General features: G+C 36.4%; 2 protein-coding genes across 2 annotated transcripts in view; one reads left to right on the top strand and one right to left on the bottom strand.

Moving 5' to 3' along the window:
- Positions 1–16,728, bottom strand: part of RCOR1 (REST corepressor 1) — a 92,876-nt gene that overhangs the window by 52,650 nt on the left and 23,498 nt on the right. The window lies entirely within an intron of this gene.
- Positions 4,085–6,288, top strand: LOC141556677 (transcriptional enhancer factor TEF-3). Its single transcript, XM_074291206.1, has one exon. The coding sequence runs from the start codon at positions 5,051–5,053 to the stop codon at positions 6,125–6,127; it is 1,077 nt and encodes a 358-aa protein (XP_074147307.1). The 5' UTR covers positions 4,085–5,050; the 3' UTR covers positions 6,128–6,288.

Below are 16,728 nucleotides of genomic sequence, written 5' to 3' on the forward strand. Positions count from 1 at the left end.
CATAATGATGTATCTTAAAAGAATTTGCAGACTCCGACCCATTTCCACATCAAGGGACAAAGTTTATTATAACTGTAACATCAATTTAAGTCAACTAAATACCAAAAAACCAGGAGCAAGAAGATATTATAGAGAAACGAGGTGCTTCATATCAGTGATATGCTAATTTTATGGCTGATTAGAGATGGAATCAAAGAATGCTCTGGTTCTGACTCTGGATGCAAGTGCAGTATGCATAATTCTCTGGGCAGAGTTGGGGGGTGGGGAGAAGAGAAAGGGAATCTTTTAGAAGTGTATTTTTAAGCCTGAAATATCACTAGGTCAAGTAGCAGGCCCAATTTTGTTCTATACCTGTGTGCATCTCATTCTTGCTCATTAGTCTCAAAAACTTTGTTATCACTGACCAACAGGCTGTTATCTGATAGCCATCAATATTTGCAGCATTAGTATCCTGGTCAGATAGAGCAAACTGGGGCAGGATTAGTTGAAGGGAAGAGAAATATATCATTTCTAACTATATCACTCCCAAGGTCTTAGGGTTATTGCCATACCTTCCCCAGGAGCTGCACCACATAACTGGTACCTGCACTTGAACCACTGTCCTCATTTTCCTGGAGGATCTTTGTCAGAACCTTTAACTCTCCTCCAGAAAACATGCAAGGTCTAATAGGTGCCTCATTTGAGGGCTGTATCCATATTCTCTTTTATGTGCTGGTTTCCCCAATTAAAATTTAAGCTCCTTGAGAGCAGGGCATCTGACGTTTTTTAGTTTGTAAGCCCTTGACTTAGCACAGTATCTGACACATAGCTATCCCTCCACTCTATCAATTGGTTCATTCTCTACAACCTTCAAAGGGTTCATATCCCCTCCAATTATTTTAAACACAATAAAACTTTTATTAGACCTTATTTTATCTCCTCCAACAACTGTAGTTTATCTTTTCCCTCCTTTCCACAACCAAACTCCTTGAGAAAAAAATGGATTTACACTCACTGCCTCCAACTTATTCTTTTTTCAACCTTTTGTACTCTTAATTCTCTGCATCACTCAAATGAAACCACTTTCTTGAAAATTACCCATGCATTTATACATTGTTGGTGGAATTGTGAACTGATCCAATCATTCTGGAAAGCAATTTGAAACTATGAAAACTGTGTGCATACCTTTGGTCCAGCAATAGCACTATAAGCTCTGTATCCCAAAGAGATCAATGAAAAAGAAAAATAACTTATGTGCACAAACATATTTATAGCAGCTCTTTTTGTGGTGACAAAGAAGTGGAAATAGAGAAGATCACCTACAAATTGGTGAATGGTTGAACAAGATTTGCTACATTATTGTGATGAATAATTTGTGATATAAGAAATAATAAGCAAGATGCTTTTAGAAAGACTGATGAAAAATGAAGTAAGTAGAACCAGATCATTGTACACAGTTACAGAAATATTTTAAGGATCAACTGTGGACTGACTTAGCTACTACTCTTATCAGAATAATCATCCAAAACAATTCTGAAGCACTTATGATGAAAAAATGCTGTCCTATGGAATATTATTGTTCTCTGGGAAATGATCAACAGGATGTTCTCAGGGAGAAAAAAAAAATCTGGAAAATTATCCATGAACAAAGTGAAATATACTGTATAAAGTAATAGCAATGTTCTGGGATGAACAGCTATAAATTACTTCCCCACCTTCTGGAGCATCAAGTGCCTTCAGACCCATAGTCTGTTTTACCTATGGCCCTCAAAGCATCAATTCCTACAAAAGGGTCTTTTGGATTTAAGGGAAGAAAATCTCTCAGTCCACATATGTCCTTTATTTTCCATGCTGTGGAATTCATAATTACATCTCCTTTTCCTACAAAGTCTTTGGAGAGTCAAAAAGGCAGTTTTATTCTCTTTACACCTTTCCATCTTTCTATGGACAGTTAGGTAGATTCATGCAAATTATAACGAGTTTTCTTTTTTTAAAAATTTTTATTTTAATAGCATGTTATTTTCCCAGTTACATGTAAAGGTAATTTTCAACATTCATTTTTATAAGATTTTGAGTTCCAAACCTAAGAGTTTTAGGTAATCGGCAACTCTATTTGCATCCACAAGGTGTTGCAGCTGCCAAAAAAAAAAGCTAATAGAATCTCCAGGTGCAATAATAGAGATACTATATCCAGAAGGTAGAATATAATGGTCTCACTGTACTTGTGCTGGGTGAGTCACATCTGACACGGTGTAAGAGGGATTTTGACAAGTTGGATCATGTGCCCAGACAGATAAATGATGAACAATCTGCAAATGATGTTACGCATGGAAAAGTTGAAGGCATCAGAAAGGCTTATCTTGGGATATAAAGGAAAATATGGAGACTGGGGGGGTCATCACCTGGCATTTTAAGAGCACTTTATGGCTTTCAAAGTGCCAAGTCTTCACAACAGAAACAGCTGTTGCCATTTTACAAATGAGGAAACTAAATCTCAAAAAGATTAAGCGACATGCTGCAAAGTTTCAGAGACAGGAAGGAAACCCAGATCATCCTGACTATACCATACTCTGGACAACGATGTGAAAGGCTATCATGTGGAAGATCGATTCTGAGTAGCTTTAGATAGATGACCCAGAAAACCCAAGGCTCAGGAATGTGCTGGGGCTACCTCAAACCAGCCAATTGATAAATGCTCTATGTGACCATTTACATCCGAGGAATCAGTAAATGTTATCAACCAGGACTTGCTGTTGTTTTATCATCTTGCCTGACAAAAAGTGATTGAGAAAATGTGAATGTTGATTTCCCCTGAAAATTGAGGCCTGCATACATTTTTTAAAAGAGTAGACTATTAAACATTTCTAATTGCACCACTGAGTAAAGGGTCCATGTAATTATGGAGGCCAGCTGGATTCATATAAGAATGATTATTTTATCTCTTAGAGCTTTATAAAAATGAAATGGGCTCTCTAGGCTAAGATTTCCACATTTCTGAGAATATTCAAGTAGATGACCGACATCAGGGATATCATAGAAGAGATTGAGTGGATTGAGTTGGATAAGTTGCTGGAAGAATTCTTCTGAGTCTTCCAAGTGTCAACTGGCGTATTTTCCACCCTTTTCCTTCAATATTTTTCTTAATATTCTTCATTTAAAAACATTTTTACCTGTCCATTCTGAGCAGTCAATCAGTATTAAATTTACCGTGTACTGGCCACATAGTTAAGATCATTCCACCATAATTATGATCTTGAAATAAATGATCTGTTCAATCAAATTATATATATATATATTAGAGAGAGAGAGAACCTAATTTTTTTCTCCCTTCCTCCACCTCTCCAAGACAGCAAAATATCTGATATGTATAATCATTTTTAGCCATGTTTCTATATGAGACATGTTAGGAAAGAGGCAGCTAGGTGGCACAGTGTACCAGCCCTGAAGTTAGAAGAATCTGCGTTCAAATCTGGCTTCAGACACCTAACACTTCCTAGCTATGTGACAAGGGCAAGTCACTGAACCCCAATTGCCTCAGCAAAAACAAAGCAAAATAAAACAGAAAAACTAGGGGAGGGGAGGTGGGGGAAAACCAGGAGAAGGAAAAAAACTAAAGCAAAACAAAACAAAAATGTGAAAATAATATGCCTCAATCCACGTTTTTTATCTGTATGCAGATGGCATTTTCCATTCCAAGTCTTGGATCACTGTATTGCCAAAAAGAGCTACGTCGATCACAGTTGATCCATCACACAATATTGCTGTTACTGTTACAGTGTTCTGGTTCTGCTCATTTCCTATTATCCTTATAGCTCAAACTACATCAGTTCCTATAAGTCTTTCCAGACTTCTGAAATCAGCCTGCTCATCATTTCTTTACAGAACAATAATATTCCATTACTTTCATGTAGCATAACTTTCTACAATTGCTGGGCATCCAGTAAATTTACAACTTCTTGCCACTACAAAAAAACTGCTACAAATTGGACCTGTGGACAAACTCTTTTATGACTTCTTTAGGCTACAAACCAGTAGTACTGTACAATTTTACAGCCCTTTAGGCATAGTTCCAAAATGCTCTCAAGAATGGTTGGATCAGATTTCTCACCCTCTTCAGTTCCCTCTCTTTTCCTCATCCTTTGCTTTTTTCCTTTCCCCCTTTCTCTCCATTATCCTGCTCTTCCCTCTCCATCTTAGTTTCTCCCCCTCCTCTTTCCCTTTTTGATTCCTATCTTTCTTTTTCTCTTTTCTCTCTCCTCTCTTCCTTTCCCTCCTTCCTGTCCTTTCCCTTTCCTTTCTTCACACTTTTTTTTCTTTTTCCTTTTTCCTCTCATTTCTGTTCCTTGAACCCTCTTTTCTTCTTCCTTTCGTTTCTCCTCCAAAGTTACTTCTTCCTCTCTTCCAGTTGACTCACTCCTCCAAGAATAGGGATCTTGTGTTTTCCTGTCAATTTGATCCTGAAAAAAAAAAACTCTTTCCTCTCTTCCTTCCGGCCTCTTGCCTTCCCCCACAGCCATGTGTGTGGCAAGTTGTATGCTGTCCTGTGGGGATCCTGTCTCCCCATCATTATGTCCTTAGGAGAAGAGCTCTGCCGCCCTCCCTTTCCCTACTTTTTACAAGTCTGAGTTTCCTTTTACTAGGGAGGGTTTTTTTTTTGGTATCAAGAGTCGGAACCCAGAAATTCTGGCATCCCAACGCGATTTCCCTTGTTCATGCTCTGCAGCGTTACTGGAGAGCTGGAGCAGAGTTGGTGCATCTCAGAGTGCCCCTCAGAACTCACTTAGCACACCATCCCTCTCCCAGCCCCCATCCTGGGACAGCAGGTCCAACGGGTCCTTCTCCAAGCAGAGCCTTGGAGGGCCTAGCCGGCACCATTACCTCCAACGAGTGGAGCTCTCCCACCTCCCCTGAGGGGAGCAACGTCTCCGAGGGCAGTGAGGCTTTGGACAAACCCATCGACAATGATGCAGAGGGCGTGTGGAGCCCTGACATTGAGCAGAGCTTCCAAGAAGCCCTCGCCATCTACCCACCATGTGGCAGGCGCAAGATCATCTTATCAGATGAGGGCAAGATGTATGGTCGGAATGAGCTGATTGCTCGGTACATTAAGCTCCGGACAGGGAAAACTCGAACCCGGAAGCAGGTATCCAGCCATATCCAGGTGCTGGCCCGTCGGAAAGCTCGGGAGATCCAAGCCAAGTTAAAGGATCAGGCAGCTAAGGACAAAGCCTTGCAGAACATGGCTACCATGTCATCCGCTCAGATCATCTCTGCTACAGCCTTCCACAATAAAATGGCCCTTACCCGAGGACCAGCCTACCCAGCCGTCTCAGGGTTTTGGCAAGGAACTTTGCCAGGCCAAGCCGGAACCTCCCATGATGTGAAACCTTTCTCTCAACAAACCTATGCTGTTCAGCCTCCGCTCCCTCTGCCAGGGTTTGAATCTCCAGCTGGGTCCACCTTGTCACCACCAACCCCTCCATGGCAAGGCCGAAGTGTGGCCAGCTCCAAGCTCTGGATGTTGGAATTCTCTGCCTTCTTGGAGCAGCAACAAGACCCAGACACGTGTAACAAGCACCTATTTGTACACATTGGCCAGTCCAGTCCCAGCTACAGTGATCCCTACCTCGAAGCGGTGGACATCCACCAGATCTATGACAAATTCCCTGATAAGAAGGGAGGACTCAAGGAGCTCTTTGAACGAGGACCCTCAAATGCTTTCTTCCTTGTCAAGTTCTGGGCTGACCTCAACACCAACATCGAGGATGAAGGCAGATCTTTCTATGGGGTCTCCAGTCAGTATGAGAGTCCTGAGAACATGATCATCACCTGTTCCACCAAAGTCTGCTCCTTTGGCAAACAGGTTGTGGAGAAAGTAGAGACAGAGTATGCCCGCTATGAGAATGGCCACTACTCCTACCGAATTCACCGGTCTCCTCTCTGCGAATATATGATCAACTTCATTCATAAGCTAAAGCACCTGCCAGAGAAATACATGATGAATAGCGTATTGGAGAACTTCACTATTTTGCAGGTGGTAACCAACAGAGATACCCAGGAAACCTTGTTATGTATTGCATATGTGTTTGAAGTGTCTGCAAGTGAGCATGGAGCTCAACATCACATCTACCGGCTGGTGAAAGAATAAGACTTGGGGATGGAGGATGAGAAGAGCCAGGCTGTGTGTTTCCAGGGAAATTAGGGAGATCTGGTCTATGCCTGAAGTTCAGAATCAAGAAGAGAACATTTCCCCCCTTCCCAAGAACAAACATAATTCCCTAACCTCAAATAAACTCAAGATATTACGTATTTTCAAAAAAAAAAAAAAAAAAAAAAAAAAAAAGAATGGTTGGATCAGTTCACAATTCCACCAACAAAGCATTAGTATTTTCCCACATTTATTATTATCTTTTCCTGTCATCTTAGCCAATCTAATGGTGAGGTGATACCTCAGAGTTGGTTAAATGATGATTATCAGTAAATGTTTGATTCATATCCCTATTTTATATACCTGTATACCAAAGTTGCATAATAATCTCTCAGGTGAAAAGTAATCCTAAGTGAAAATTTTGGAATAATAGCACCTATTTCACAGGATTATTATGATAATCAAATAAGATAATATATGTAAAGCAAACTTACAATCTAAAAAAACTATAATTATGTAGCTAAAAATGTTTTTCTTTTACTCCTTAATTTTCCTCCATCAGCCATAGTTTATTTTTCTGAATTTTAATCTCTCCCTCCCCCTTCCCTTATGTGTGTGTGTCTGTGTGTCTGTGTATACGTACATGTTTAAGTATGCACACTTATAAGTACATAATCTGGGAGCATGAAAAGCAGCCAAGCAATAAAGACCATGCAAACTACCAATTGATAATCACTAATAAACAAGCTAAAAATGAGATTAAAAAAAAAAAATGTACTAGCAGTACATGGCTTGAGATGTCCTAAATAAGAAGTGTTTGTTAACACAAACCAAATTTTTATTTAAACTAAGAAAATATTTTCCCCAGAATACCTATGAAATCTTTTAAGTTTTTATACATGAAGAAATTGAGGCACTAAGAAGTTAGGTGACTTGCCTGAGTCACCTACTGGCGAGCCAGTAAGTGTTAAAACTAGGACTTAAAACTGGAGGGGATTGATTCTAAGAGAACTCTTTCCTTTATAGTAGAGTATACACTATACTATTCCCACAGTGAAACAGAAAAATGAAGGCTAAGCTGGTGATACAGACACTATTATTAGTACATATTTTGTATAGCTAAGTATAGCTTAGAACTGTTATTACATCAAATAATAATCCTATTTACTATTACTGATAGAGAAAAATTACAAATTTTTATACATTTTAAGCAAATGTTCACAAATATCTATAAATTCATTTTTTCATGTCAGCTTGCATGTTCTGTTCTCATGAGTAAAAAAAATTTCAAAGACCACCTCATAAATCTATCTTTTCACTACCATTTCATTATAATAGTGGTACTAGCTTTTACTGATGTTCATTTAGAAATACTTTCTCATTAATTTTTTTAAAAGATCCTATCTAGTTTCAAGTGAATTTTTCTATAGTAAATAATAGAGGCTTTGAAAGGAGGGAGGAAAAAATGAACAGCATTAACAGGAGAAGATCCAATATTGTATTTTAATTCTCTTTTAGTTTTCCATCCTAGATTACAGTTTAAGCTTTGAATGAAGACACATTAGCACATTAGCTTTTGGGAAGAAGTCTATCAATAAACATTTATTAAGTACCAGGCACTGTGCTAAGGCCTTACAATATAAAAAGAAGTCAAGGAAAATCTCTGTTCTCAAGGAACTTAACATTACAGGACTATGGATTTAGAGTTGGGAGACATTTCAGAAAACATTAAAGTTTACTGATGAGGAAACTTAGACATCGAAAATTTAAATCCAGAATCATATATCTACTCCATGTCTGAGATGGGATTTGAACCCAAGGCTTCCTAGTCTGAATCCAGCCCTCTCTCCATTATTCCACAGTGCCTCAATTTAGTGGCTTTTAGGTTGTTATGTGATACAGTGGAAAGAGTGCTAAGATAGAAACCAGAAAGATGAATCTTCCTGAATTTAACTTTTAGACATTTACTAGCAGTATAACTCTGGGCTAGTCACTTAACTTTTTTTGCCTCAATTTCCTCATCTGTAAAATGAGCTGGGAAAAAAAAAAAAATTTAGTAAACCACTTCAGGATCTTTGCCAAGAAAACCCCAAATGGAGCCCCAAAGAGGCAAATATGCCTGAAAAAAAAAATTAACTGAAGCAGTTTTGTGGAAGATGGATTAGAAGGGGAGGAACCTTGAGGCAGAGAAATCAATTAATGCAATAGTCCAAATTAAAGGTTGCTCCAGTTTCATATTATCAATAGTAGTAGCAGGGAGATAAAAAGAATTCAGTATATTAAAAATGCAAATCCTGAGCATTCCTCAACTAAGTACAAAAAGAAAGGAGCCTATATGTTGTTGAAAAGTTACTTCATGTATGGATGGATCTTTAAGATATCCTCCAGTTCTACACGCAGAGAAGTAACACTGGGAATTGAATGTAAAATATTAGCACTACTGTCTATCTACCCAGATTACTTATACCTTCGGAATCCAATACTTAACGTGCAACAAGAAAATTGGATTTACACACATATATTATATCTAGGTTATACTGTAACACATGTAAAATGTATGAGATTGCCTGTCATCTAGGGGAGGGACTAGAGGGAGGGAGGGGAAAATCTGGAAAAATGAATACAAGGGATAATGTTATAAAAAAAAATTACTCATGCATATATACTGTCAAAAAGTTTATAATTATAAAATTAATAAATTTTTAAAAAAGATATCCTCCAGTTCTAAACCCAATCCTATCATTTTTAGATATCAGTGATATTCACCTATATTTTTAAGTAGAAAAGGCTGGGGCAGCTAGGTGGTGGATAAAGCACCAGCCTTGAATTCAGGAGGACCTGAGTTCAAATCTGGTCTCAGACATTTAACACTTCCTAGCTGTGTGACCCTGGGCAAGTCACTTAACCCCAGACTCAGGGGGAAAAAAAAGTAGAAAAGGCTAATGTCTCAGAGATCCTAGACTAAAAGATTTCCTTTTGTTTGTTGTTTTGAAGAATACTAAATTCAGAAATGACTAGACAAATTGCTCCCAATCCAATAACTTCCTTCATGTGTTCTTCTACTAAGCCATCTATAACTTCAAAACTTTCCCCTGCATGCTACCCATTCCAAAATTCAATTTTCCAAACATCTCCAACTTAAAAGACATCTCATAAGCACATGGAAAGTGGGTGTGGGTGGGAGGGACATGAGGGAGAATGACATCCACAAGGACAATTAGAAGGGCAAAAGGTGGAATGTTGTATAGGTCACTTAGCCTCTCTGGATCTGTTTCTTCTTTGAGGAAATAAAAACTAAAGCTATCCAAGTGATCTGATCATCTATTTCTACTCAAGTTATCCTGCCAGGCCCTTACAATCAAAGAGAAAATTCAGTAAAGGGCAAAGTTCTCTATTCTCTTATTATTTAAAACGAACAGTTGAAACCAGGATATCAAGCTAAGATAACTTCCATACATCCAGTTTAAAATTTCAATACTCCTTATGGTACAAGAAAAACAGATCTGGGAAATGAGGAGACTCTTAGTGTTGTTGGAGGTTCTTATTTCTTCTATCACCATTTCAGAAGGGGTAATGTTTCCCTATTGATTCTTTCAATAGGACTGCATGACCTGGGTGCAATACAATGAGAGAAAATGTTTAGCAATCAGCTATTTCCCTTACTTTCCCCAGAAACTTACTGAAGAAATTATGAAGTCTGTGATTCTGTGAATTATGATTCTTTTATTGCCAACTTATTTTTAGTTTCTACTACTAATCGGTATTATTACAATAAAGCAAATATCTCCCAACTTTCCTAGTCAAGTGGGCACTACAGTCTTGATGATTAACAGGTGTTAAGTAGGAAGGAAAACAGGGACAAAGAAGTTTGCTCATGAGCAACTATCATCCTCTTAGCATTTTGTTTGAAGTGCCAATGAACTGCAGTATCAGCAGCATGTCAACTCTCAGTAGCAGGTAGCTGTTAAAGCAATGATAAAGAATATGTTGCCTTAACTCAAGAATCTGGTGGGGATAAGAGCGACACACTGGCCACCACTTATATAAGAGATATCAATGGTAAGATCTGATGTAAGAGCTGGACTTGAAGTCAGATGATGTGTTCAAGTTTTATCTCTACCTTTCTTGAGCCTTGGCTTACTCATGTAAAATAACAAAAACATTTGTTGTAAATAAAACATTTTATAAATCTTTGTAAAAAGTTATGCAAGTATGAGTTATCAATGCAGCTAAACTAGATTCTTTAGTACAGAAAATCTTTACTAAACAATATTCTCAGGAAGGATCCTCAAAATTTCATCAGAAAGTTGTGAATAGTCACAATCCAGTTAGATACTATGAGACATGAGATGGCTCTCTAGATTTTCATAAAAAATGCTCTCTCCTAGTTCCTTTCCTATCTATGTGACCGTCCTTTCTCCTTTGCTGCATCTTCATCCAGATCATGTCCTACCCATGAGTGTTTCCTATAATTTTGCTCTGCTATCTTCTGTCTGTATACCTCTCACTTAGCAATCTCATCAAACTCCCATGGGTTCAATTATCATTTCTATGCCAATGATTCCCAGATGTATATATCCATACCTAGTCTCTTGCCTAGAACTCTGGTCTCATACTGACAATGGCTTTTTGCATATCACCATCAGAATGAACCCATATGTACATTTTAAAAATCAGCTATCCAAAACAGAACTTATCTCTCCATTACCACTCAAGGGACAAACCTACCTATTCCTGCATGTGCATGTAAGTTCTAAGTGTTCATCATTTATCATGCCAAATGAAAGGAGGGGAGAATTAGGGGGAAAGGGGGGAAAGAGGATAATAGGGCACAGTAAGGCAGCTAGATGACTCAGCAGATAAGAGTGCTAGATCTAGAATCAAGAAGATTTGAGTTCAAATCTGACCTCAGACACTTATTAACTGTGTGACTCCAGCCAAGTCACCTCATTTTCATTTGCCTTAAGCACTGAAGAAGGAAATGGCAAACCAAAGCAAGTGTTGCCCAAAAAAAAAAAAAAATAAAAAAAAATAAAAAAATAAAAAAGGGTCACAGAGAAGCAGGCACAACTAAAAAAGGATGGAGCACACCATCAGAAGCAATCTGTTTGGATGTAAACTTGCTACTGACATTCTATCAGGACTATGTCTACATGTGTGTATGCAGCATAAATATAAAGTGAATAAATACATAAAGAAGAGAGAGTCCAGGTTGGCTGGATTGCAGGAATTTAATGTCCAATGAGGCTGAAAAGACAGGTTGGAGACAGATATACAGGTCTTTAAAAGCTAACTGGAACCTTAAATATGTATTGTTGCTATTTTTAAAATTCTAAAGCAAGGGGAAGTGTCTAGAGTTGACTGAATGGGCTTAAGGAAGTGACTGGCACTAGAGCAAGAACAAAAGTGGCTCAGACACATGCCTATGCTTTACAGGGCATAACATAAAAGCCAATTTCCTAAAGCTAGGATATTCATGTCCTTGTAAAAGACCCTTCCAGATTTCTGTCCCAAATTTCAGTCATATTGTCCTAGAAACATTAGAAAAAGATATAGCCACATGAAAAGTTTTTCTCTCAAATTTCCAAAGAATTGAGATATGTTTAGCTATACAAAACTTGCTTATGTTGCTTGTACTGTATATACCATTTAGTTTCCTATACTATCAATTGTTCTGCAGGGTTCATTCACAATATGGGATGTGAACATTTGGCAACTATACATATTCAGAGATATAAACTTTATAACAGATATTCTATAACTAATAGGTTCATATATAGAGAGCTGGAAGGGATCTCAAAAACCTTCAATCTAGTCCCCTCTCACATGACAAATGAGGAAACTGAGACCAAATGGAAATCAAGCACCTGGCTCAATGTAACACAGGCAACAAAAGTAACTGATGATATAAGCATAAGCAACTCTCTCTGGAAAGATGATTCCTACTCACCCTACCAGTCAAAGGCCAGGAAGGTTCTATTAAAATCAATCTGTAATAGACTAAAGCACTTTAGAAGTCATCATTTCAGACTTCCTTGTAACTAGTTCACATTCCTCCCTTTCATGTTAACTATTTTACTGTTGAAACAAACCATCAGTCCTTCCCTGTATTCATCCTGCTCTATTCCCTACCTGTCCTATGTGTACACACCCTTTCCAGACTCAAAAATAAACTCTATTCAGATCTCACCTACTGAAATCCTTTTCTGGACCCAGTTTGGGAGTTACTTCACCTATGAAGCCTTCCTAGATTCCTTTGATTAGAATTGAACTCTCTTCCCACCCATCTCATCACCCTTTGAGTCTGCCTATATATATACTTAATCACATTCTAACTTATTCTAACATAAAATATAAGCCTGGAAGGGCCTTCAAAATACCTTAAATGTACTCTCTCCTCACCTCCAGCTTTGTTCAAATACCACTTTATGTATTAATCCTTTCCTGATCTTTCCAACTCCAAATTACCTTGTGTCTATTTTGTTTCTATTTAGCATACACACACACACACACACACACACACACACACACACACACACACGATATATATATATGTTGTTTCCTCCAGCTGGACTTTAAGCTACTTGAGAACAAAGATTGTTTCATTTTTATCTTTTTATTAATGCTAAGTGTTTTACTAAAATTATTCCATTTCCCTATGAGGACAGGAACTACAGTTTTTTCTCATCCCTCAAAACCCCAGCAATTAACTATAGGGTGAGTGCTTAATGTCTGAATACAAATGAACCAGTTCAGTCACTGATTAAAAAAGAGATTCAAATGGTTCTTGGGCTCAAGAACAACTGAGTGGATCAGCTATCTAGACCTGAGCTTGAAAGGATCAGGAGCTAGGTTTCAGGAACACTACTGATAATTTAAATCTACTCAGTGTAGGACTTCAATTAACATGCTCCAATCCCTCCTACTCTAGCATTTCATACAATTTCACAATTGTAATTTGGAATCTACTCCATTTTTTAAAAAATCCATATCCATGCAAAGTTAAGATTTCTCTTCCTCCTCAAAACAAATTTTTTTAAAGAATACAAATACTTTTTTAATAAGACTTTAATACTCGTACTGAGCTAGATCTGCCTAGCAACAAGTTATAAAGTCGTGTCATCCTACTTATGTTCCCATGGCTACTGTCATGAACAGTACTGTGGCAACTGTATAAATCTAGAAAAAGATCCCAAGAGAATCATGTTTGAGATTCAGCTACAAAACAATATCAAAAAGATAGGAATGCTTGTCTGGTACATTTTCCATTAAAGTCCATCTCTCCATTCCTTAAAAAGCACCTAACCATCTTCATTAAAAACTTCCCCACAAATCTCTAAAGAAATAATTGCCTACACAGGTTTCAGCAGAATATTGCATATAATCTGAAAATGCTTTTTGGTTTGCTTTTTTCCAAATCAGTACACAATCTCCTGCACTTTCTGATGGAGAAATCATCAAGCTGGTTTGAAAATTGAAGATCAATTGTCATTTTAAAATAGGGAAGAACTAAGTCTTTTTTGTTGTTTTTGTTCATTAAAATCCAAATCTAATGATTTTTGGCATTGACATTTGTGTATACAATTTGTACTCCAAAACATGACAAATAGTCATTTTAAAATAAAGGTTATACTAACTGTAAAGAAGAAAAATTGGTGAGATTCTTAACCAGAGAAGATAAGCCAAGTTTCTTCTATCATATTTCCTTTCCAAATAAGGCCACTATTCCCATGTTCAAATTTCTTTAATTTAAAAAAAAAGAAAAGAAAAGAAAAATATATCCAAAAATTCTAAATATCATATAGAATATGATCCTTGGTTATTCTTCAAGCAATAAATGTCAACACTCTAGGTTATAGATAATTATAATATACATAGCACATCTGGTTAGCATTGATGTTGAAAATCCTGCCACTAAAAGACTATTGGTCTCATATAACAGATATTTATAATGTGAGATTACTCATTTAAAATGTTTATACTTCTAAGGCATGTATATATGAGTGCAATGAGTAGAATGTTGGGCCTATAGTTAGAAGACCTGAGTTCAAATTCAGTCTCACTTACTCACCAGCTATATGACCCTATGTAAATCACTTAACCTCTTTGTCTCTGGATGCTGTGAGGATAAAATAACTGTAGAGTATTTAGCATGGTACCTGGCATAGTAAGCAATATATAAATGTTAGCTGTCATTATCATTGTTGTTTTTATTCCTTGTAATTTTGCCTTGGCAATCTTGTCAAAAGTTATTTGTGGTACACTGGTTCCACTGAACACTATCATAGAAGTTTAATTGAAGTTTATTTAAGTCACCTAAAGCAATGCTCATCATTCAATGGGATCAGTTCGATAAAAAAAAAAAAAAAAATATTATGGGGTAAAGACAAATCAAAGGAAATAATATGCAAAAAAATTTACTATGAACTGTCAAGAAAACACAACCATTTCAATATGAAGAATAAAAATAATGATTATAAATCCATAAACTTGCTAATTTAAATGTACATTAAATTTAATATAGCAGTAAGAAAACTGCAGTTGGTATCACATTTTTCTTCAATGTTTTTCAATTTTATTAAATATTTAATGGAACCAAATTTCAAGCATTCCTACTGAAAAAGATTTGAACTCAGTGGAAATACAAAGACAGTAAACCTGGAAAGATAAGTACATTTAAGCAAATACAAGGGAGTTGAGGCTGATGAAGGACTTATATTCTAATAGGTAAAAAGAAGCAACTGTCCCTTCTAAACATTCATGTCTCCCTAATGCAACTTTGATGGAGTTGTGAACTAATCCAACCATTCCAAAGAGCAATTTGGAACTATATTCAAAAGGTTATTTATCAAACAGTGCAAAATCTTTGTTCCAGCAAAATCACCATTAGATCTGTATTCCCAAAAGCAAAAGGGCCTGAAATATTTATAGCAATTTTTAATGAAGACAAAGAAATTGGAAGTAGAGAAGATGACCAACAACTGGAGAATGGCTGAACAAGTTCATTGTAATTAAAGTATGATTGTAATGAAATACTACTGTGTAAAAAAAAAAAAAAAAAAAAAAAAATTAATGAGGATGACTTCAAAAAAACCTGGAAAGATTTATATGAACTGATGCAACATGAAGTGAGAAGAACTAGAAGAACATGATAGTAATAACAATATTGTAAGGATAATCAACTGTGAATGACTTAGCTATTCTCAACAATATAATGATAGAATTCATGATGTAAAATGTTATTCACCTCAAGAAAAAGAATTGCAAAATGAAGCATACTGTTTTTCTCTTTATTTCATGGTTTCTTGGGATGGGGAGTGAGAGGGAAGACAGCTGTGCTTTCTTTCACAATATGACTAATTTGGAAATATGTTTTGCACAATTATGCATGTATACCTGTATCAAATTGCTTAACATTTCCAGGTGGAGGGTAAAAGAGGGAGGGAGAGATTCTGAAACTAAAATTTTTTATAAGATGAATATTAAAATTGTCTACATGTAATTGAGGAGAGAAGTGAAATATTCACAAAATAAAAATGAAATTATCCTCATTCCAAATATAAATATATATGTCTTCAAAAGTCATAGAGGAAGATAAGAGATGTGGGTATGGTCTGTTTTGATATTCATAAAAAACTAAAGAAGAGGGGGGGAAAAAGAAATAGACAAAGTAAAATGAGGTCAGGTTGGTGTCGAAATAAACTAAACAGACACAGATTGGAGGAGTTTAATAAAGAAAGTATAGAGAAGGAAACAAAACAAACTTCAACTTTATTGACTAGATCATGGTAGGGAAAAGGACTAAAATAGAGGAGGAGGGAAAGTAAGAATTAGTGATCAAGAAAGAAGAGCAACAAAGAAAGAGAAGTCAGTGGAATGGAAGTAAAACTGTAGATCACTTCATGATACTCCTAACTTGACCACTGCCTTCTTTGTAAAAGAGGGTAAATAGAAAAACAGAATAACAGACAGAAAAGGGGGAAATTTATAATGAATAATCATAATAGTAAAGGCAAATGAAATGATATGAACTCACTCATAAAATAGAATCAGACAGAATGGATTAAAGAGCAAAACCCAGCAATATGCTGCTTACAAGAAACAAACTTGGAACAAAGATTCACAGAGTTAAAATGAGAATGAAACCCTAAATTCTTGTTAAACTCACAAAAGAATAACAATTACTTTTTAGACAAGGCAACAAAAGGAAAAAAAGGCATACTTAACATATAAATAAGAAAACATTACACTTAAAAATCACTTTTTTGTTGTTGTCTCTTCCCAGACCCCTTTGGGGGTTTTCTTGAAAGATTAACCAAAAAATATGGGGAGATTCATATGCATTAATGTAAAGTGATATTAACAATTTGCTGAACAATTTAAAATACAATAACAATATTGTAAATACAAAGAACTTTGAAAGATGTAAGAATTCTGTTTGAATTGATAGTCAAAGACCAACAATTCTTCTTTTTTTTTTTTTAATAGCTTTTTATTGACAAAACTATCATATGCATGGGTAATTTTTCAACATTGACCCTTGCAAAAAAACTTCTATTCCAACTTTTCCCCTCCTTCCCTCCATCCCCTCCCCTAGATGG

The sequence above is a fragment of the Sminthopsis crassicaudata genome, chromosome 2, assembly GCF_048593235.1.
Source record: "Sminthopsis crassicaudata isolate SCR6 chromosome 2, ASM4859323v1, whole genome shotgun sequence".
Lineage (NCBI taxonomy): Eukaryota > Metazoa > Chordata > Mammalia > Dasyuromorphia > Dasyuridae > Sminthopsis > Sminthopsis crassicaudata.

What these genes read in the sequence shown, in the direction of transcription:
- LOC141556677 (XM_074291206.1), top strand. Translation starts at nt 5,051, where the DNA reads ATGTATGGTCGGAATGAGCTGATTGCTCGGTACATTAAGCTCCGGACA.